This window comes from Euleptes europaea, chromosome 7, assembly GCF_029931775.1.
Source record: "Euleptes europaea isolate rEulEur1 chromosome 7, rEulEur1.hap1, whole genome shotgun sequence".
Taxonomy (NCBI): Eukaryota; Metazoa; Chordata; class Lepidosauria; order Squamata; family Sphaerodactylidae; genus Euleptes; species Euleptes europaea.
In genome coordinates, this window is record NC_079318.1 from 60112912 (window position 1) to 60135107 (window position 22196).

Here is a 22196-nt window from a genome sequence, read left to right on the forward strand (position 1 = left end):
AACCCAACCCCCTTCTGACTACATATTACTCTTCCTTCACACTTGACACTGAGAGACACTGTCCTTCAGTGTTACTCCTCTGAAGATGCCTGCCACAGCTGCTGGTGAAACGTCAGGAAAGAAAATACCAAGACCACGGTCACACAGCCCGGATAACCTACAAGAACCGATGAACTCTGACCGTGAAAGCCTTCGACAATATTCCATTATTATATCCAACTGTTACTAGCATCCAGAAGTGTCCATTCCATTTGCTAGCCATGAGTTCTTAGGAGGCAACTTCATGTCGCAGTCACTGTTGCCTTCTTGTTGCTGAGAGAGTGAAACATCCGTGCTAACTGGACTCAGAGGTCCAAGAGCAATTTCTGCATGCATACTTTCTTGAGATGTTCTGGTCCTCAAGATATTTTTATTTCTGAAGAAAATAATGAAAAGAGAACCACATTTAGTGTGGTCACTGCTTCTTTGTGCTTACCCACTGATGACAGAACAAAAGGTGAATATTGTGTACCAAAATGAAAATCCAATTTCTGCTCCAAGGTAAAATGTATGTAAACAATAGAGACAAACAGAGACAGAACAGGTGTACTTAGGGTGAAGCAGGGAAAAATAGGCTTCTGAATATTGTGAATCTTTGCTAAATCTAAAAATCCTGCCACCTCTATGCTTGTTTTGACAAATATTCTGCTGGAATGGATCACGCCTGCATGAACAGCCATTGTACCATCTCTCATTCAGCATTCTCAGTGGAATCATTAAAACTTTTTTGGACCAAGGCCATGTATATTTTCATAGTATTTGAACATTTTAATTGCCAAGCTATCTTAGTTCTGCCTTATTTTGAATTAGTTGCTGATTTTTCTCTTTAGGGATCAGTTCCAACTGGGTTTGGGGACAATTGGGTTTATTGTTTCTATTAGTTCCAGTTCACTGGGAAATATATTTACGAACCAATTTGGGTTTAGGTTCAGCTGGACTCTGTCCATAAGTGAACAATTCATGTGCAAAAATATCAAGAGTCTTCAATTGAAGCAAGCAATTGAAGAAATGGCAGTGCAAAAATTCATTATGAGCTGATAAATTGTCCATGGAAATGCACTGCTTAGAGGTTCAAAAAGAGAATTGAAAGTATAATTGATGTTTTTTTTTTCATATACCCAACATATGTGATCATCCTCCAGTAGTGAAAAAGAATACCAATAAACAGAAACCCACTTGAAGTCATGGGCACATTCAAGTTAATTTCCAGTAACGCTTCTGTCATCTGACTTAAACACTCACCTGTCATCTTCCACATCTTCAATAGTCTCTGGCAACTGTCTGTTGGTAGTTTCTGGTAGCAGGAAGGCCACCATTCCAGACAACCCTGCCACTGCACTGAATATCATAGGAGGGAGGTGTCTCGAGGTATCATCCAGTAACATGATCAGAGGAGCTAAGGAGCTGGCAATCCGTGCCACAAACGAACAGCAGCCAATGCCACTTTGCCTGCCAAAAGAAAAGGAACCAACATTACAAAAGCCTCCTCCTTTGTAGTCATACCTGCATATGGTTTGAACTTGGCCTTCTTTCCTATCTTGCTACTGGATCTCAAGCCCTACACAGGCCAGATTGTTTCCAGCGTACCTAAATCAGAATGTGAGGCCATCTCTTCCCCTCCCCTTCAAATCATTCCTCAAAACTCAAAACAATATTCAATTGCTAATTTATAAAACCCTACAAGGGAGTGGCTGCTGTGAGAGGCTGGGCCAGGGAAAATAACATCTTTGTGGCTGAAACCAGGAAGATCCAGACTTTACTGACCACAGGGTGCCCCCTTGGCTTTGCTGCATTCTTTCTGAAAACAAAGCAGGTTTGAGAAAGGTCACAGGAAAGGCAGTGAAAGCTCGGGAGGTGCACAGAGGTTGCTGTGGGTGGGGGGAGACACCTGCTTACCAAAGATATCCAAGCTAGGGCAAACAACCCAATGTGTAAATGTGTAACTTTCCAACATAATGCATTTTCTTTTTTTTCTTTTTTTAAGTTTTAAAAGTTTTATTTCTATACACAAACATATAAACATAAACATTCATATTCATACAATTTATATGGAGCTTACTATTTAAGTTCACATTTTAATAGTTCACTTCTTTTTGAGTTGCATTACTCTAACTTTTCAATATATCTTCAGATATAATAACATATTTATTTTAAAGCATGTATTACCTAAATCTTTCTTCTTCTATTTTCCTTTAACTTTATTCTTAATTTTCAGCTATGTAATTAAAAAAGGCATTCCATTTCTCCTGAAATTTTGAAATTGGTCTATTATGCATAAAGGATGTAAGTTTTGCCATAATCATTTATTCAGTTAATTTACTCATCCATTCATTTAAATCTGGGTATTTTCTCTGCCTTCCATTTTGTTGCATATGTTTCTCTTGCCACAGTGACCATGTACTGGAATAATTCTCTATATATTTTGGGAATATTACTTGGCAACATATTTAATAGCATATTTTTCGGATTCATCGCAAACTTAAGTTTTAATGTCTTTTGCATTTCATCATGTATTGCTGTCCAGTATTTTCTTGCTTTCGTGCATGTCCACCACATATGATAAAATGTTGCATCTGTGTTCTGACATTTCCAACACTTCCCATTATAATCTTTGTTAGCTTTTGCTATATCTTTAGGTGTTATGTACCATCTGAAGAACATTTTATACCATCATAATGCATTTTCAGTGCTCATTGCAGACTCTCAAATGAGTTTCACACATTCAATATATTGCAAAATGTAGCATAAAAAGAGACCCCCTAAGATCTCATGTTACGTGAGAAAGTTGGTTTAGATTCCTTCTATCCCCATCATTCAGCAATATGTGGTCTGTTGGTTTGATTAGTGGCTAAGCCCCTTACCTGAGTACAGTGGGGTAAAGCTCAGCTGAGTATAGGAAGACTGTAGTGAAGGAAGCTTCAGAGAAACCCTTCCCCAATATGGCCACAGCAGATCGAACATGCCCATGCTCTGACAAAGGAAAGAACAAGTTGTGTGAGACCCAATGTTAGTACAATAAACCTTACAGACTACCAACGTTTTATTTCAATATAGTTTTCATGCACTAGAGCCCACTTCATCAGATGCTATGAATGAATGCTTCCGTTGCATTCGTGTTATGGAGGAGGTTTGGAAAAAGAATTGGCTTAAGGGATCATGAACTGCAGGAAATAAGAGGAGAATATAATTACGTAAAATTCAGATCTAATCTGAAGGAAATACAGAAATCATTCACTAGTGATGTTAAGCTTGATAACAACACCTATAATGGGGAGTCATAAATTTTAAGACAGTGAGATTAGAATCCTAAATCTCCATTCAACCTAGTGGGGTGGGAGTGTGAAACTTTTAAATTCATCCCAATTCAGCTGTTATTCAAAATTTTCATTGAGCTGAGTCTTAGGAATCTTATCTCACTCAACAGACAGAAAGTAGGAATAGAAGAGACTAGAGAGAATGGAGTATACAAATAAAGGGGTATGGAGAAGGACCCGAAGGGAGAATCACAAGAGGGTTGACTGTATCTGGCTATATTTGCAATCTTAGTTAGGGGTGTGCAACCAGATATTTCTCAGCTGAAATTATATCGAAAAGTTGCTGTTTTATTTTGGCTCAGGGATATCCAAAATTGCAAAAGGCACCCCGAAATTTCAGGATTTCTGAAATTTATATCCTGAAATGTTGGGATTTTTTTCTGGTCATTTTGGCTTCCCTTGGAATCAATGTAGGTAGACCTTGCATCTGAGTCTAAATGCCGAGTCCTGTCTCCGGGCACCAGGTCTACCACCCACTGAAAACTTGTGGCAGACCTTGCGTCTAGACAGTAGGTCAGGCCCACCATCACCCAGTCTTTCCAAACCTGAAAGAGTATTAATACTTCCAGAAATTCAGGAGAATGGCAATCATGTCCTTTCTGAAATACTAAAAATTGAAATGAAAAGTTAACACCTCTAATCTTAGTCCTTTGGTAATGGCTTAAAATTAGTTATGGAGATTAGGGAGGGTTTGGCATAACGTTGGCACAAAACTGTCGATCCACTTGCCATGAGGCTATTTCTTTTCTTCAGGAACTTTTTATATTTTCATATATTTTAAGGCTTTAGCCCTGCAACCAAATTACTCCTGCCAGATTCTATTGAGTCTCTGCAGGTGTATAACTGGTTGCAAGACTCCATTCATATTCAAATTTGCATTCCTTCATCTGCAGAGAAAATGGGACAACAGATAAAGCTAGGACTAAATGCTTAATGAGACCAAAAAACTGATAAGATGAACCTCCCACCTGCAGGGATGGATGCATTTAGTGCAATGAAGAATCCAGTCCCAATCAGAGTCCATGCTTGGCAGTGCCTGCGGCCAATGTGATCTAAGACGAAATAGACGCACACTTTGGCAGGGATCTCAATGGCCCCAAACACAAACTGTGTCATGTATGGATCCAAGCTGAAACCAGTGATATTCAGAGTGATGCCATAGTATGTGAATGCTACGCCAAACCTGCGAAGCAAGCAGAAGGTTCAGCAACCATTAATCTAATTTGGTGAAAGGAGAATCATATATAGGGTTTTGCACAGCTAAAGGTGCATATTGAATGGACACTGATAAGTAGAATGAATTGCCTATGATGGCTGACAGTTGAAAACTAGAAGACATACATACCAGCCAGGATGGGGACTGAGATCAGAGTAAGATGAAAGTATGGGCACAACTAGATTATACGTATGACGTGAGTTGGATCGGGGAATCCTCATCCCGACTTGTGTCACATCCAACACCAGCAAATTGGGCAATGAAGAGGCCTGTTTGTCCCTCTGTGGGGCTCCAGGTGTACCCCCTGCTCCTCCTCTCCCTGGGCTGTGCTTGCAAGCTGACTCTGGCCCTGCAGCTCTGCAGCTCTGAGGAACATTAGTTCCTTGATGTTACATGTGACAGAGGTCAGGTTAGCCCCCCGCCCCCCACAACTCAACTTGTGCCACATGTATTGTCTAGTCAAGCCATAAGGCTTGGATCCAGCAGAAGGATTTCCACAAATGGAACGGGGAGGTGAATTTCACCAACTTCCCCCTGCCCACTGCAGACGTCTGATTTATTCCCATGTTGATCCTTGAAGTTCCCTTTATCCCAGGTATAACACTTCAGGGGGCATTTGGGCTGCAGGAGGAAAAGAGGCAGTCCTGTTCTGAGCATGGAAATCCCTGCAGAAATCTCTGCCTGTTCAAACACTATTTTTTTGTTTAATCTTAACATTGTTCATTGGTGATTTATACATTATCTAATCCTCCTGCACAGAGGAAAGCAGCCCTATGGAAGGGAAGGAAATCCCCTGTGATCCCAGCAGCACCTACCCATTCCCTGTTACATTTTTTTTAAAGCAATGTCAAGCTTGGCTGGTGTATAGAAAGTTTGGCTGCTGTATGTATATAGTGACATGCACTAGGCTTCCCAGCCACTATCAATTCCCTGCAACACATGTCAGTTTCTCTAGTTGCAGAAGTAGGTAACATCTCTGACACAGATTCTTTACAAAAAATGGCTGTGGCAGTGGAAGAGGAAGTATTGCTACAGTTATAAAGGGTTGGTGACCCTAATCTAGTCACAGTGATCCATGCAACAGTCACCTCCAGCATAGACTTCTGTAACCTACTCTACACAGGGCTACCCTTGAGGTTGTTCTGGAAACTACAACTGGTCCAGAATGCGGCGGTGCTGGTCCTTACAGGGACCCCATGGAGAGCAGATATACAACCAGTGCTCTGCCAGCTACACTGGCTCCAGATTGAGTACCAGATCAAGTTCTAGGTTTTGATATTGACCTTTCAAGCCCTGAACAGTCTAGAACCATCGTATCTGCAGGACCACTTCTCCCAATATACCCTCCAAAGAGTGCTGTGTGCTCAACTGGATTTCTCTGGCTCTAGAAATATCCAGTTGTCCTCAACCAGAGCCAGGGTTTTTTTGGCCCTGGCCTGGTGGAAATATGGGATTGCTTTGGTTTGCATGCCATGTTAGATATAAAAAAATAGACCTCTTTTGTACATGAGAACAAAGCAGATGATAAATAGGTTGCCCCCATTGTATTGAGTTTGCCCATAGCCACACACACACAACCTGGATATGGGAAAGCCCTTCTTGATTAAAAAAATAAATACATAATTTGCATTTTAATTCCCCCTGCAAGTAGATGTAAAAGCTTTTAAGAGATGATCTGGCTTCCTTCTCTTAAAAATGCTAGAAATAAGTACAGCCCTCTAATCGTATCATATCTCAAAACCCATGTTTATACCATATAATGGCAGAACAAAGTGTAATCTTCCTCAGTTTAGAAGTCTTCAGCAAATGCCAGTAGAAGTAGTTCTGTGACTCATCCGTAATCACTGTCTTCTGCAGGACCTACAATTGCAGCCAAGGAGTGGTAGAGAAAGGGAAAGAGAAAATATCTAACAGAGTTGCTTAGACTAGATCCCATTCCCCCCCCCCCCATTACAGCTGATCCTAACTATTTCCCCAGGCAAGGAGACAGGTATGTGAACCAAGCATGCATTATTTTGATAAAATTCCCTAGTGTAAATCCACAAATGGAGATCCAACATGAATCCCTGTGGATATGAATGTGGGCAACACCGATTGTGAAATACCAACTTTGTCTATTTCCCAAAAGAACATAAAACTTAACAGTCCTGCTGGATCAGGATCAGCCAAAGTTCAATCCAGCCCAGGATCTTGTTTTCAGTAATGGCCAAACAGATGTTCCAGGAAACCTCCTGTAGCAGGGAAGATTCAGGGGAGGCCCACTCTCAGTGGGGAGAGGAGATGGAGAAGATGGCACTGAGACCTCAGGGGCAGGTGGGTGGAGCCTGGGGAAGACCCATGTCAGGAAAAGACTCCAAAGGCCAGTCAGCAACCTTGTTGGTAAGAAGGGTCTGGCTGCTGTCAGGTAAGGTTGGAAGGTGACATTGGCAGCTATTAGGGGAGAGGACGTGCTCCTAGCCTTGTTGGGAGCCTAGGGGTCAGCAGAGGGTGAATTGAGGCATGGAGTGTGGAAGAAAGTCCAGGTGTTGGGGAGGGCATTAAGGTGTTGGTCAGGCATGTGTTGGGGTAGATGGAGGAGGGAGGCCTGCACTAAAGGGGACAAGTGAAGTGAAATCCTTCTCTGGAAGGCACAGGAGGCATGCCGCTGGATCTTGCCGATAATAAAAGCTATTTTGAACCTCAGTTTGTTGTTGCTAGGGTGCTATCTGTTTCAAACAAGGACTATAGAGTCAAGACCCCTTCCCCGCCTGGTGCAGGCACCCAGCCGCCAAGTAGCTCAGGACACACTGACCATACCCCCAAGCTAGGCATGAAAACAATAGTGCCCCCCCCCCCAGGACTTGGTATTCAGGTAGTACTAGGTTTGCCAGGTCCCTCTTCACCACCGGCAGGAGGTTTTTGGGGTGGAGCCTGTGGAGGGTGGGGTTTGGGGAGGGGAGAAACTTTGATGCCATAGAGTCCAATTGGCAAACCGGCCATTTTCTTCAGGTGAACTGATCTCTATCAGCTGAAGATCGGTTGTAATAGCAGGAGATCTCCAGCTAGTACCTGGAGGCTGACAACCCTAGGTAGTACACTGTTTCTGAACATAAAAGTTCTATGTACGTAACATGAGTAACACAGCCTTTGATGGTGGTGGAAAGTACCATCAAGTCACAACCAACTTATGGTGACGCTGTAGGGTTTTCAAGGCAAGAGACATTCAGAGGTGGTTTGCCATGGCCTCCCTCTTTAAATACAAACACCCATTCACATTGCCTACCCACATATTCATACATAATATACTGCACAAGTAACACACTCATACACACGCATACATTGCAGCAGCCGAGCAACACTTTGCAAGTGCTGCCTATTCCTTTAACGTTCCCTCTCTTCTCACCTGTATTACTTTAATATATTTAAAGTGTATTAGTCATTGCCTGTGGCCATGGCATTCATGAATCAATTGCCAATGATCAAGTCTTGTCCCTGGAGGGAGGGAGGCATAAGTACTGCTTTCCTCTTTGCAATCAAAACAGTTGATCATGTAACAAAATGTATTATAATTTGCAGGGCAATTAAAAAATTAAGTTACTAAAATATCAAATAAACAAGCAACGGCTTTGACTGCAAAGAGAAAACAATGCTTAAGTCTACACTCTCAATAAATGATGATTAATAATTGATTCAGGAATGCCACCACCAGCTCTGTGTGTACAGGATATAATTAAGCCAGAAGCAGAAGGGAATGAGTAAGATTTAACGGGACAGTAACCCTGAGAAGCTTAAATCAGCAAGAATTGCTGATCTGAGCTCCCTTGCTGGCCACTGAGTTCTAGGGATCTCCTGGCAGACAGAAACGTGAGCACTAATTGCTTTGGTAGTGTATGTAGGATTGCTCCATTAGTGACTTAATTAGGATCACAAAGTAAGGGGCTTGTTACACCACAGCCAGCTTTCACTCTTAGACCAGTGCCTATTAATTATAGGATCACAAGTATTTTTTGCATGATCACTGCACATGGCACTTCACGAGTCACCTAAATAGCGCCCCTTCCTTGCCCAGAGGTTGTTCTTTCTTCAGCTTTCCGACTGGGTTTATTTTTAGGTGTTCACTCACTTCTGTGGTTATCTTGGAGTGGAAGTCCTTCTTGCCATTGACTTTGGCACATCTGGAAAGGTAGGAGTGTGCTGTCTTCACCTCCTTTTTTGTGAGAAGCCATCGGGCAGATTCTGGGAGCCACCTGGTTAGGGACAGAAAAGAAATGTTGAATCCTGTACACTGGGCAATTTGCACATTAAGGTTTTTAAGAGGGATGCACATCTGAAACCTATTCACATCCTCTGTGAACATTCCAGCAGCACCACAGCTTTTAGAAGTGCAAGGTGCTTGTGCACCCAGGTGGCTTTGGGTACTCTAGTGCTTGATATTGCTTCTAGACAATGGGCAATTTTAAGTGCAGTGTAGTGGTTCGAGTGTCAGAGTAGGATGCATTTCATGATGCATACCTATTCTCTCCAGGATCAGAGGAGCATGCCTATTATATGAGGTGATGTGGAACACAGGCAGGATAATGCTGCTGCAGTCATCATGTTTGTGGGCTTCCTAGAGGCACCTAGTTGGGCCACTATGTGAACAGACTGCTGAACTTGACGGACCTTGGTCTGATCCATCATGGCCTTTCTTATGTTCTTATGTTCTTAGGATCTGGCAGAACCAGGTTCAAATCCCAACTCAGCCACAGAAGCTTGCTGTGGGTGACCTTGGACTAGTCTCACACTCTCAGCCTAACCTACCTCACAGGGATGTTGCGGAGATAAAACGGAGGAGAGGAGAATGATGGTCTCCCATTAGGGAGAAAGTCAGGATATAAATGAAGCAAATGGATAAACAAATAACTAAATAAATTAATTACATGGCAACAAGTATGCCTTTGCCACCAATTAAAATATTAAAACTGATTATTGCAATACATGCAGAAGAATATACAATAACAAGAAATAAATACAAATACAAATCACAGGAATCTGGATTTAGTCCCGTTTCAAGAGATTCTTCTTCAGTATACAAATACCAAGTAGACAAAAATGTTGTTCAGATTTCTTATAAAGAAAAAATCACTACAATATATAACAAAGGACATTAAAGCTTGATATTATTTTTAAACTCAGTTCACATTGATCAGGAGGGGCAAGGAGTATAAAAAGGAAGAAGCTGGGAATGACTGAGATGAACTTGATAACATGGTGCTGGGAGTACAGGAAAACCTTTGAAGTTCATGGTGGGTATTAAAGTTTGGAAGAGTTCCATGTTCACTCACCACAAAATGGCAATACTGAGGAGACAGGGAGATGTCACAGCTACCAGGAGCCAACGCCAGCTTCGGATCAGATAGGCCAGCAGTGCTAAGAGCATGTATCCCACGGACCAGGAGAGGCCACTGATGGTGCCACAGAAAGTTCGATGCTTGATGTCTGTCCATTCTACAGCTGAAAGTGAACAGCACACAACTTTGGGATTCAATGCAACCTTTATGCGGGACAGCCAGCGACTGCCGGCTCCATTGTTAACTACAGCAAAGAGAGTGACTCAGGATCCAACACTTCACTCTGTGCTTGACAAAGTGCTATACTCTTGAAAAGCAATTGATTCAGAATGCACAAAAGGAAATACTTCTTTACTCAACCGGTAATTAAATTGTGGAATTCACAGCCAGTGGACATAGTGATGCCTATGAGCATAGATGGCTTTAAAAGGGGAATAGAAAGGTTCTTGGAGGATAACCCATCAACGGATAACAGACATGGGGGCTAAAGAATCTCCAAATCTAGAAGCAGTAAACCTCTGAAACCCACTGCTAGGAGGCAACATCAGGGGAAGATCTTGGCCTCTGTGCCCTGTTTGTTGGCCCTCTGGGGCAACTAGCTGGCTTCTATGTGAAACAAGATGCTAGACTAAGAAAGACCTCAAGACTGAACCAACAAGACTTGAGGAGAGGCCGTGGCTCAATGGTAGAGCATCTGCTTGGCGTGCAAAAAGTCCCATGTTCAATCCCCATCATCTCCATTAAGGATCAGGTTATAAGTGATGTGACAGGCCTTGGCCTAAGATCCTAGAGAGCTGCTGGCCGTCTGAGTAGACAATACAGACTTTGGTGGACCAGTGGTCTGATTGAGGGAAGTGGAGCTCAACATGGCATAAACAGAACATGTGATGAGGGAAGGGATTTGCAGCCTAGAATTGGCATTGGGGTAGTGCACAAACACCTGGTTTCTTTAAATGAAACAAAATCCTCTGGGCCAGATGAATTGCACCCAAGGGTACTCAAAGAACTTGCAGATGTAATTTCGGAACCTCTGTCCATTATTTTTGAAAAGTCTTGGCAAACAGGTGAGGTGCCAGAAGATTGGAGGCGGGCAAATGTTGTCCCCATCTTCAAGAAGGGGAAAAGGAGGATCCAGGTAACTACCGACCCATCAGCTTGACTTCTATACCAGGAAAAGTATTCAAACAAATAATCAAACAGTCAGTCCTTGAGCATTTAGAAAGGATGGATCTGATCACTAAGAGCCAGCACGGGTTTCTCAAGAATAAGTCATGTCAGACAGACTAATCTTATCTCCTTTTTTGAGAAAGTTACTACCTTGCTGGATCAGGGGAATGTTGTAGACATAGTTTATCTAGATTTCATTAAGGCTTTTGATAAGGTTCCACATAGTATTCTAGTTGACAAATTGGGAAAATGTGGGTTAGATCCTATTATTGTTAGGTGGATCTGCAACTGGTTGACAGATCATACCCAAAGAGTGCGAGTTAATGGTTCCTCATCCACTTGGAGAGAATAGTGGAGTTCATCAGGGATCTGTGCTGGGCCCTGTGTTGTTCAACATCTTTATAAATGATTTGGATGAAGGAATAGAGGGGATGCTTATTAAATTTGTAGATGATACTAGCAAATATGGTAGAAGACAGAGCCAAGATGCAGGAGGATCTTGACAGGCTGGAGAAGTGGGCTAGAACTAATAAAATGCACTTCAACAAAGACAAATGTAAAGTTCTGCATTTAGATAGGAAAAATCAAATGCATAATTATAGGATGGGGGAGACTTGTTTGAGCAGTAGTGTGTGTGAAAAGGATCTTGGCGTCTTAGTAGACCAAACACTGAACATGAGTCAGCAGTGTGATGCGGTAACTAAAAAGGCAAATGCAGTCTTGGGCTGCATCAACAGAAGTATAGTGTCCAGATCACGCGAAAGGTTGAAGGAGCTGGGTATGTTTAGCCTGAAGAGAAGAAGACTGAGAGGGGATATGATAACCATGTTCAAGTACTTGAATGGCTGTCATATAGAGGAGGGTGCCGAGTTGTTTTCTGTTGCCCAAGAAGGTCGGACCAGAACCAACGGCTTGAAATTAAATCAAAAGAGTTTCCATCTAGACATTAGGAAGAATTTTCTAACAGTTAGAGCGGTTTCTTAGTGGAACAGGCTTCCTCGGGAGGTGGTAAGCTCTCCTTCCCTGTAGGTTTTTAAGAAGAGGTTAGATGGCCATCTGTCAGCAATGCTGATTCTGTGACCTTAACCAGATGATGAGAGGGAGGGCATCTTGGCCATCTTCTGGTCACTGGGGGTGGGGGAGGTAGTTGTGAATTTCCTGCATTGTGCAGGGGGTTGGACTTGATGGCCCTGGTGGTCCCTTCCAACTCTATGATTCTATGATTCAGTAAAAGGCAGTTTCATGTGTTCTTATATTCTTACATTGATTAATCAAAAGTCCTTCCATATGACCAAAGAGTGCCTGAAATCACTGGGGGGGGGTTATATTGCTTGCCACTGATATGCCATCAGATAACTTCTGATTGGTGCTTATGACTCTTGTGCAACTACACAGAGATCAAAATAGAAATTTGGTGAAGCAACAACACATTTTTAAACAAATGAAGGTATTTACTATACACACAATAGTATGTGCTGAATATACAAGGCAGGATGAATGCAACAGTGTGTGAAGCTGCAGGTGACAGTTGATGCATAGCTAGAGGGTAAGCAGAGCAGAACATCTAATATATATCAACAACCGCAGCCACTAAGCAGGTGCTCAGGTGCCTCCTGGATTCATTCAGGATTTCTCACCTAAGATCAAGGAGATGATAGATACGCCTGTGAGCCCCACCCCACAGAGAGACCTCATGGCAGTGAACATCAGGTAGGACACTGAAAATGCAGTCATGGTTCCAAAGAACAGGGTGACAGCAAGAGCGAGCACAAGAATCCTCCTCCGGCCAAATCTGGGGGGGGGGGGAGATCAAACCAGAACACAGTTACCATTGTTCTTCCTGAGAGCATAATACAATAATAATATCAGAATTGCCTTGCTGGGCCAGGTAAAAGTGTTTTGTTCTCTACTGCACCATTTTCACCATTAAGATTTGCCTTCACTTACGTGCTTGGGAAGTGGGGATGGAGGGAGTTCGAGACCCAGTGCATACCACTCAACAAGGATCTACATTTTGGAAACCTGCCTCCTTCGCTGTGAATGCCTTGCGTGGCTTTGAGCAAATCGTACTATTTTACCTTCAGTACCAAATCTATAGATGGTAAGATTAATAGGGTCGACCTAGACACGAAGCTGGGAGATCTGTGAATGAATCTCCGAAGTATTTTAAAATTAGTAAACAGGAGCTATGAAGGGTAAGGAGGATGACAGCCAAGGCATGGAAAATACGTTAATACTTCCCATACACCTCACCTTACCCTAGTCTCCAGTAACTTCCTGCAACTTGTTTGTTCTGATGGGGAAAACATACAGAAAATGAGGCAGGCAGGAGCGCCTTTACTTAAATGATACTGCTCATACAGCCAATTCAGCTCTGAACAATGACATACTAAAAGAAAGGAATCTCTCTCTCTCTCTCTCTCTCTCTCTCTCTCTCTCTCTCTCTCTCTCTCTCTCTATCTATCTATCTATCTATCTATCTATCTATCTATCCACATCCACACACACACAAACAAATAATTGAGAATTAATAATTGTTCATCTTAAACAACTGCGGGGGGGGACTTGGCAACTGTCAATGTAATATTAAAATCCACCCCTGCTAAAAGAAACCTCAGGTTATTCAGTTCACACCTAGGGTCCCAGATAAAAGGTTTTATCCATCTATCTCTTGCCCCATTGAGCAAGTCACAGCTGAATAGAGAATGTTGAAGGGTATCTATTTGACCAGAACCACATTGACACACTCACTCAGAATAGGGCACCTTATTTAAATGACCCAATAGCTCTCCTGATAGAATGGCATTCAATCTGGCCAACATAAATAATCATCTGTATCTATCGTCTGGACTATCGGAAGTCAAAGTATGTTGGAAGAGATTGTGGCAGCATTAAACCTAGGTATAAAGGTGAGCATACTCTACATGTTCTTATTATAGTGCTTCTAAAATACAGTTTTTACAAGCAGCTAAAGATGAAAGAAAGAGCTGCTGACGGTCCATGAATTTTTAAGTCATAAAGAGTGATTCCTAAAATCTAAATACGGCTTTCAACCAATTTGCTCCACGAGCTCTGATAAGAATCAGCTTGCAGTAGGTGTAAGTATCCATTCGATTCCGTGGAGAATAGAATTTTAACTCAGAATCTAAAGACTGTGGCCTAAATCTGAGTTTCAAAGGAATCTAAGACCCAATTCTGCATGCTGAGAAACCCCAGCAATACAATTAGGAGCACCAGTAATTTTACAAAGGAAATAGTTCAGGAGGAAATCAATCTGTTCTCCATAGGCTTCAACCCACAAAGGTGATCCTATTTTACAGTTAGATACACTGATAGCAGCTGGAACGTATTGACCACCTTTAGAATAAAAAAAAAAGTATTATTGCCTTCAAAGCAGTAAGCGCTTTGGTTTGTGCATTTCTAATATGGGCTGTCCAGAGCACAATAGACAGAAAATAAACCCCAAGATATTTAAACTGGGTAACCTGTTAATAAAATTATTATTAACATGCCAAAGATATCTCTGTTGACGTGAGGACCTAGAGAATGGCATCACTTTAGATTTGCTATAATTAATATTCAGGCCCTCAGACAGGTGCTCCATGGGGCCACTGGATATCAGGACCATGTTGTGGGGCAGGGTGGGGGGCTGAAACCCTGCACCGGAGCCTCTCCCCTTTCTATCTGGTGCTACGTCCCGGTAAAAAATAATTTAGGAGATTCATTCCAACATCTCCCAGAATCTCATCTAGTTTGACCCATAGTGATCTACTTCACAGGTTTTTTTTTTAAGGCAAACATGTTCTTTTGGGGAAAATATTACCCAAAGCAGTTTGCAAGTTTAAAGTTCTGTACTGATTATAAAGTGTACCGAGCAGCTTTTTTCTACTGTTCCCCAATTGTCCTGGAACAAATGACACAATATGCCAATTATGCATGCAGATAGTCAGTCAGTTTAACGCACGCACCAGCCCCATTTTACTCTTGGCAAAACTGTTCTGACAGTTCCAATTCAAAGGCCGGGTGATGGGTACTGAAGCACAGCAGGGCTTGAGTGGGGCAGGATGCTCTCAGGCAGGAAAAAGTGAGTCACTTGAGAACTGTACAACTAGCCTCAAGGCAGTCTGGAAAAGTTCTTGTTAGGCTCCTCTCACCAAGCTCTGCTACAGACTTAGGGTTGCCAGCTCTGGGTTGGGAAATACCTGGAGATTTTGGGGGCAGAGACTGTTGGGGTTTGGAGAGGGAAGGGACTTCAATACCATAGAGTCCAATTGCCAAAGCGGCCATTTTCTCCAGGGGAACTGGTTTCTGTCACCTGGAGATCAGTTGTAATAGCGGGAGATCTCCAGCCACCACTGGGAGGTTGGCACCATAGACAGACTGCAAGCAAAGTCTCAAGGTTCACTGGCATTGCCGACCAAGAGAGAAACTGTTGGGAAAATGGAAGCTGAAAACTGTTGCCGGGACTAAAACAGGCAAGACAAAGGAGATGGTGTGCTGCTTATTGATAAATGCCTGTGTTACTCAATAGCAGCAGCATTCCAAATTTCAAATCATAGTGCCCCACAAGCTGGGGAAAATATATAGCAAATATATTTGTAGTTGAGTGGAGAGAAAAAGAATTGGAATTGCTTATTTGAGGGAAGAAGTCTGGATCCTGTGCAGCCATTGAGTACCACAAGCACATGTTTAGGGCTGTGAACATCCTGTAAGGCCCCATGGTTTACTTGAGGTATTTCATACTATTTATTAAGAATATAAAGACCAAAAAAAGAGACATTTCCTTGCTGTGTTCAAACATTAATATCTAATCCACTTTAGCCTTCTCAATATGAATCAACAGTGACTTCTTGTGGATAAATAAACTATCACAAGTTGTCAGAAGATGCAGTTCCCAGAACATCTAATATGCTTAGGGCCAAATCCTAACAGGAGACCAGGAAATCTGTGAATTAATTCTCTGAACTTTTAAAATATTGGAAATAGCAACCATGGGGGTCCTGATTTGGAGCAGAGCAGCATTGTGGGACAAGCACACAATTTCCCCCAGCATCAGCCTTTCCCCTTGGGCTACTGTTTGTTGCACAGGGATCAATACGGTGCACGCATCCTCCCCTCACACAGGGCAAATCGAGCCTTAAGAGGCTGGAGTAATTGAGACAGGGGAAACCGTAGAGAGGAAAAGTTTAACCCCCCAGTTCAAAATGGAGTCTTCATAGTTGCTGTTTACTCTTCTGTAAAGCACAAAGTATGGTGGGAGTGGCTTGCCAACATCAATGGGATCATCAGTTTTGGTCAGCATCTGCCTGTCCTTGTCTCTAGTCTGACAAATGTCAGAAATCTGAAACAATATTAGTCATTTGTGCAACTCCACCATTGGGGTGGGGAGTGGTTAGTATTTCGATGGGAGACCGCCAAGGAAATCCAGGGTTTATTAAGCAGAGACAGGCAATTGCAAACCAGCTGTCTAGGGCTACCATAAATTGGCTACAATTTGATGGCTCTTTCCACCACCATGTTACATCAGATGTGATTTTGTTATCTCACTATCTGCCCCAACGTTAGGCAACAAATCAAGTTAGGAATATAAGCAAATACTCACCTGTCAGACAAGTAGCCAAAGATTACAGACCCAAGGGTAACACCAATGAAGAAGAAGGTAGCAAAAGCTTGGTTCAGGCTTTTCTTCTCACACACCAGACCCCACTGGAACATTAGAACCAACAATATAAGAGCCTAGACGGGCAAACACTAGGTTTCCTCAGGTTAAAGTTGAGGCATATTATGTGTCTCCATGCTTCTTATTCCTTTGATCTGTAGCACTGATCATGAACTTTCGTGTGGAGGACTACGGAAGGCAGGTGTAGGCCTGCACAATTGATGACTAATGTAGGTAGGGTTGCCTGCTCCAGGTTGGGAAATACCTGGAGATTTTGGGCATGGAGCCTGAGGATGGTGGGGTTTGGAGAGGGCAGGAACTTCAGTGCCATAGAGTCCAATGGCCAAAGCGGCCAGTTACTCCAGGGAAACTGATCTCTATCGGCTGGAGATCAGTTGTAATAGCAGGATATCTCCAGCCACCACCTGGAGGTTGGCAACCCTAAATAAAGGCCAGCATGGCTGTAGTTTTAAGGAACCTCCTGTTTTTGCTACCTGCCTGGCACTATGAAATTAATCTGGATTGAGCCCCCTGGCAAGTCACAAAGGCTGCTTTCAATTTGGTGGTACAGGTTGTGCAGACAAGCAAATCATTAAAGGTAAGAACCTCGTGGAGATAGCTTTATGCAGCCAAACTGTACAAAAGGTAGTCAATGCACGAACTGTTCCTCCTTTTTAATGAGTATATCCATGCCACCAATTGATATCTGGAATATGGAGTGCTGGTGGGAAACTCTCCATACATTAGGAGATCTTTTCTGTACTATCTTCTTCTTTTTTAACATCCTGGCCTTTTATGTTTTAGCCAGAATCTGGAAAAGGCAGGCAAAACATGCGGGGAGAGTGAGGCAACCTCTGACGGGTGGAAAAGGCATGCATAATTAAAAGGAAGCCCCGAAGCACTCGGCGGGGGTGACCGTGGGGAAATCTCTCTGCATAAAAGGCCATTGTGGCTGTCATATGACACCACTGGCATACAGTAGCATATCTAGCAACTTTTGTGGTGGTCATAAGAATCTGCACTACTTGTCACAAACTTTAAGGGTAGCATCTCCATTTTTCAATGTGATCGTTTACCATGAATGAAAACACCCTTTGAGAATCATTGTAAGACTGCAGATTCTCTACCACTGGGCCTTCCCTAAATTCACATATTACAAAATTTAAAAACTCTCTTTCATTTGCAATTGGTTGTCCACACCTAAGAAGCAAAATATAAGAATATAAGAAAATAAAGCCATGCAGTTAAAACAGTAATCTGTTTCTTCCACAACTGTTTCTTCCACAAAGAATTTAAACATTTGGTTGAGGCAATACTTCAAATTTCTCCTTTGTCAGAGTGAATGTTGTTTGTTGCATTTGCTCTTGAATGTCATTGACAAAAAAAATCTTAATGGCTACTATATTTGTCCATATGTACTTTAAAATGCATGATTATTTATATTTGGGTTACTGTGTGACAACAGTGCTTTTACCGGTATGTAGCTAATGCAATGGCCTGGCTCTCTTGAATTAAATGGCTCTCAGAACAAGAAACTGGAGTGTAATCCTAAACAGATTACTCTTCTAATTCCATTGAAGGGAGTTGCGTAATTCTGTTTAGGACTGCACTGTAAATCTATATATGCCAAAGAAGGAGAGACCCCCATATAGTGAGACTGGAACCCAGGCATGAACTTTCCTCTTTTTAACTGCCCAAGGGACACTGCATTCCCGAGGTATCCTGGGTACTTAGGAACCCTCTCCATTCATAATGCCTACCTTCCTTCTATTCCTTTTCTCTGAAATTGCTTTTTTTAACTGTTTAATTTTTTTCCTTTTATTTATTCAAACATTTCTAGTCCTCATGGTTGAGAAGGTCCTAAAAGACTGGATTTTGGGGGTGCAGTCTCAGGAAACCAAGAGAAAGAGGAAATTTCATTAGCAATATCAACCAACACCTGCTCTGCTATAGAAGGCAGGAGGCAGTTGAGTGGTAGCTTTCTGGTTATTCTTTTGGGCAGTCTGGATTTTGTTCTGACCTGGGCTTTTGTATTATACAAAAGAGGTGAAACAGACCACCCACTGTGCATTACATATTCACTAACTACTCTCTCACAAGTATCTGATTTTTTGGCACATTAGATGATAAACAGTTTCACAGACACTATTTTATGGGACTTTGGGACTAATCCAAAATTGTATTTTAGAAAACCCACTCGTCATTCTGTTGGCATATCCGATTTTGTAACACTGTTTTTTTTAAATAGTGAAATAGATTGTAGCGACATGATACGAATGTGTGAATCCAAATTTGTACAGAAATTGGTTCTTGCAATGATGTGGAAGCAAGAAGATACTCCAGAGATAGAAAAATGGCAACAAAAAATGGCAGAATATGCAGTGATGGCCAAATTAACTAGTATGCTGAAAGTGAAAATGATAGATGAATTTCAAAAGAAATTGAAGTGCTATTTTGATTATGGGAAATAAATAATGAATCTATAATAGAGTTAGAGTAGGGGGACAAATAAGATTAAAACAGAAGTAGTAGTAGAAACAGTTTAAAATGGTTGAACTGAGAATCTGAAATTGAAATAACTAGAAAATTGATAGTATGTGAGAATAGAAAGTATAAATAGTATATCAGTTAAGGTACTGATTAATTCTGTTTGACTTAGAATTGTTAATTAATTTACTTGGAAGAAGCCCAATCTGAATCTGTATGTGTAAGTGCATGTGTATGTTTACATTTTTGTAATTTTTTAAAATGTTAATAATATATATATATTTAAATTGTGCAAATGAAGCAAATTTGCATATCTCCCCTTAATAATATAAAGCAAATTCTATGTAGGGATTATTAGGAAAGGGATTGAAAACAAAATTGCCACTGTTATAATGCTCCTGTGCCCAGGCGAGCCTGATCTCGTCAGATCTCAGAAGCTAAGCAGGGTCAGCCCTGGTTAGTATTTGGATGAGAGACCACCAAGGAATACCAGGGTTGCTGTGCAGAGGAAGGCACTGGCAAACCACCTCTGCTAGTCGCTTGCCATGAAGACCCCAAAAAGGGGTTGCCATAAGTCGGATGCGACTTGAAGGCACTTTACACACACTCACATAGATCTATAGTGCAGCCTCATTTGGAATATTGTGTGCAGTTTTTGGTCACCGTATCTCAAAAAGGACATTGCAGAGCTGGAAAAAGTACAGAAGATGGCAACCAAGATGATTAGGGGGCTAGAGCACCTTCGCTATGAGGAAATGCCGAAGAGACTGCAACTTTTCAGTTTAGAAAAGAGACAACCAAAGGGGGACATGATAGGGGTTTATAAAATTATGCACAGGGTGGAGAGAGGTGACAAAAGAGAGGATGTTGTTATGGCCACAGGCATAGACAGCTTTAAAAGGGGAAATAGACACATTCATGGAGGATAGGTCTATCAGTGGCTACTAGCTATGGTGACTAAAGGGAGCCTCCACATTCAGGGGCAGTAAACCTCTGAATACCAGCGCCAGGAAGAAACATCAGGGGAAGGCCTCAGCCTCTATGCCCTGTTGTTGGCCCTCCACAGGAACTGGTTGGCCACTGTGAGACAGGATGCTGTACTAGATGGACCACTGGTCTAATCCAGCAGGACTCTTCTTATGTTCTTAATATGTTTTGCATTTTATCAGTTTTGCATAATATATTTTGGTTTTGGTTATCATGGCAGCGGACAAGAAACTACACAGGGCACTAAAGCCCACAACTATCGATAATCTTGATCAGGCAGATTTCTGTCTTCTGTGATTTCAGCAGGCATAACCCATTCCCCTTCAAGCATATTGTTACTGCCTCAAGGGCTGGAAACTTGACTGAGTTTTTCCCCTTTAGAAAGCCAAAGTCTGTGCCCAGTGCTAAAATCTGCAGTTTTTAAAAAGTTCCCTCAAAACTGTCACATGCAAAGAGCAGGTGTGTTAATTAGCCAGTACTCCAGGAGATCAGCCTGTGTTGCTAATTCCATAAAGGTAAAGGTCCCCTGTGCAAGCACTGGGTCATTCCTGACCCATGGGGTGACGTCACATCCCGACATTTCCAAGGCAGACTTTGTTTACGGGGTGGTTTGCCAGTGCCTTCCCCAGTCATCTTCCCTTTACCCCCAGCAAGCTGGGTACTCATTTGACCGACCTCGGAAGGATGGCAGGCTGAGTCAACCTTGAGCCAGCTACCTGAAACCGACTTCCGTCAGGATCGAACTCAGGTTGTGAGCAGAGCTTTTGACTGCAGTACTGCAGCTTAACACTCTGCGCCACGGGGCTCCTGCTAATTCTATAGGGGTCTGTTTTTTAAAAATTTCAAGGAATTGGGGACAATTGCCCAACTTATTCCAGTGCCACCACCACTGGCTGGTAATTCATCCTGCCTGAGTTTCAGTATTTTTACTTGTAAAAGGGAAATAGGCAGTCTACTCTGATGACGTTGGGTTGGATCCACTCAATCTTGCCAATTTCCCCTTTTTACTACAGTATCCTTCACACATAGTTTTTTTCCATGCGGGTCCTGTTATACAAGCACAGTATTTTAGGTAGTCAGATGGGACCCTTCCTTCCTTTGTCACCAGTAGAAAAGCTGCCTGGATCCAACCCATTGGGAGGGACTTCAATGTTTGATATCAGTTTGGTGTTTTCTAAAAGCACCCCATGGTTTCAAAGACTTAGGTTTATGTTGTAAATAAATGTAACAGTATCAAACCTGCCAGTGAATAAATAGCCAGGGAACAACATTGGAAGACCAAGATAACATTTTGAAAGGAATTGGACATTTAAGTTTTCCATTTGTCTCCTATAAAGCACGCATTATTATCCTAGTCAGGCTATAACTCACTCTTTTGCTCCACAATCCCTAAGGAAACCCCGTTGATTGTAAACAGGGGTTGTACCAAATGCTTACCTCAGTAGCTGTGGTTGATACATACTGTGAGTGATCGTAGACCCATCCCCTCTGGCAGCTCTGAATGGATGATGCATTGTCTGGCTCCTCGGAAGAATTTATCAGCAAGTGATACTGTGGTCTAGAGAACATTTTACAGGAACTCAGTGTCCCGTCAGCTTCTCTTGGAAGGCTGATGAGGAAAATTTCATCCTGGCTGAGGTTGGAAATACCAGTGAAGTTTGGGATAATACAGTGGTGAGCTGGAGAGGCAGAGATGAAATTGTGTAGTAGGAAGTGCATGGGAATGACCAACCTGGGCAGGCAAAGAATCAGGTAAACCAGCATCTGGTATTTCCCAAAGCCATCCACCTCCAGAAGAAGTTCCTCAAATTTCATTGTTTCTTGGAAGAAAACTGAGGGCAGATAAGATGAAGGAGCTGGATGTCTGAACAGACGAGCTGGAAGAAGTCTGCCCAGTTGATTGATTAGTTACTTTAAGCAAACAAGTTTAATGTGGTTAATTTCACAGCGAACAAGCAGCCTCACAGATCTAATGCGTTATCTAGTCATGCGACTTGGGAGAGATAATCCTTTTATAG

At 42.2% G+C, this 22196-nt stretch overlaps 1 protein-coding gene across 1 annotated transcript; it reads right to left on the reverse strand.

Annotated features, from left to right (window-relative positions):
• Positions 1-225: 225 nt before the first annotated feature.
• Positions 226-21993, reverse strand: LOC130480766 (solute carrier family 22 member 7-like). The gene is given in 10 exon segments (XM_056853388.1): positions 226-415; positions 1270-1488; positions 2901-3009; positions 4322-4536; positions 6323-6429; positions 8672-8795; positions 9873-10041; positions 12683-12837; positions 16648-16751; positions 21616-21993. Coding segments are annotated over 10 exon segments (1770 nt in total).
• Between the last annotated feature and the right edge of the window lie 203 nt (positions 21994-22196).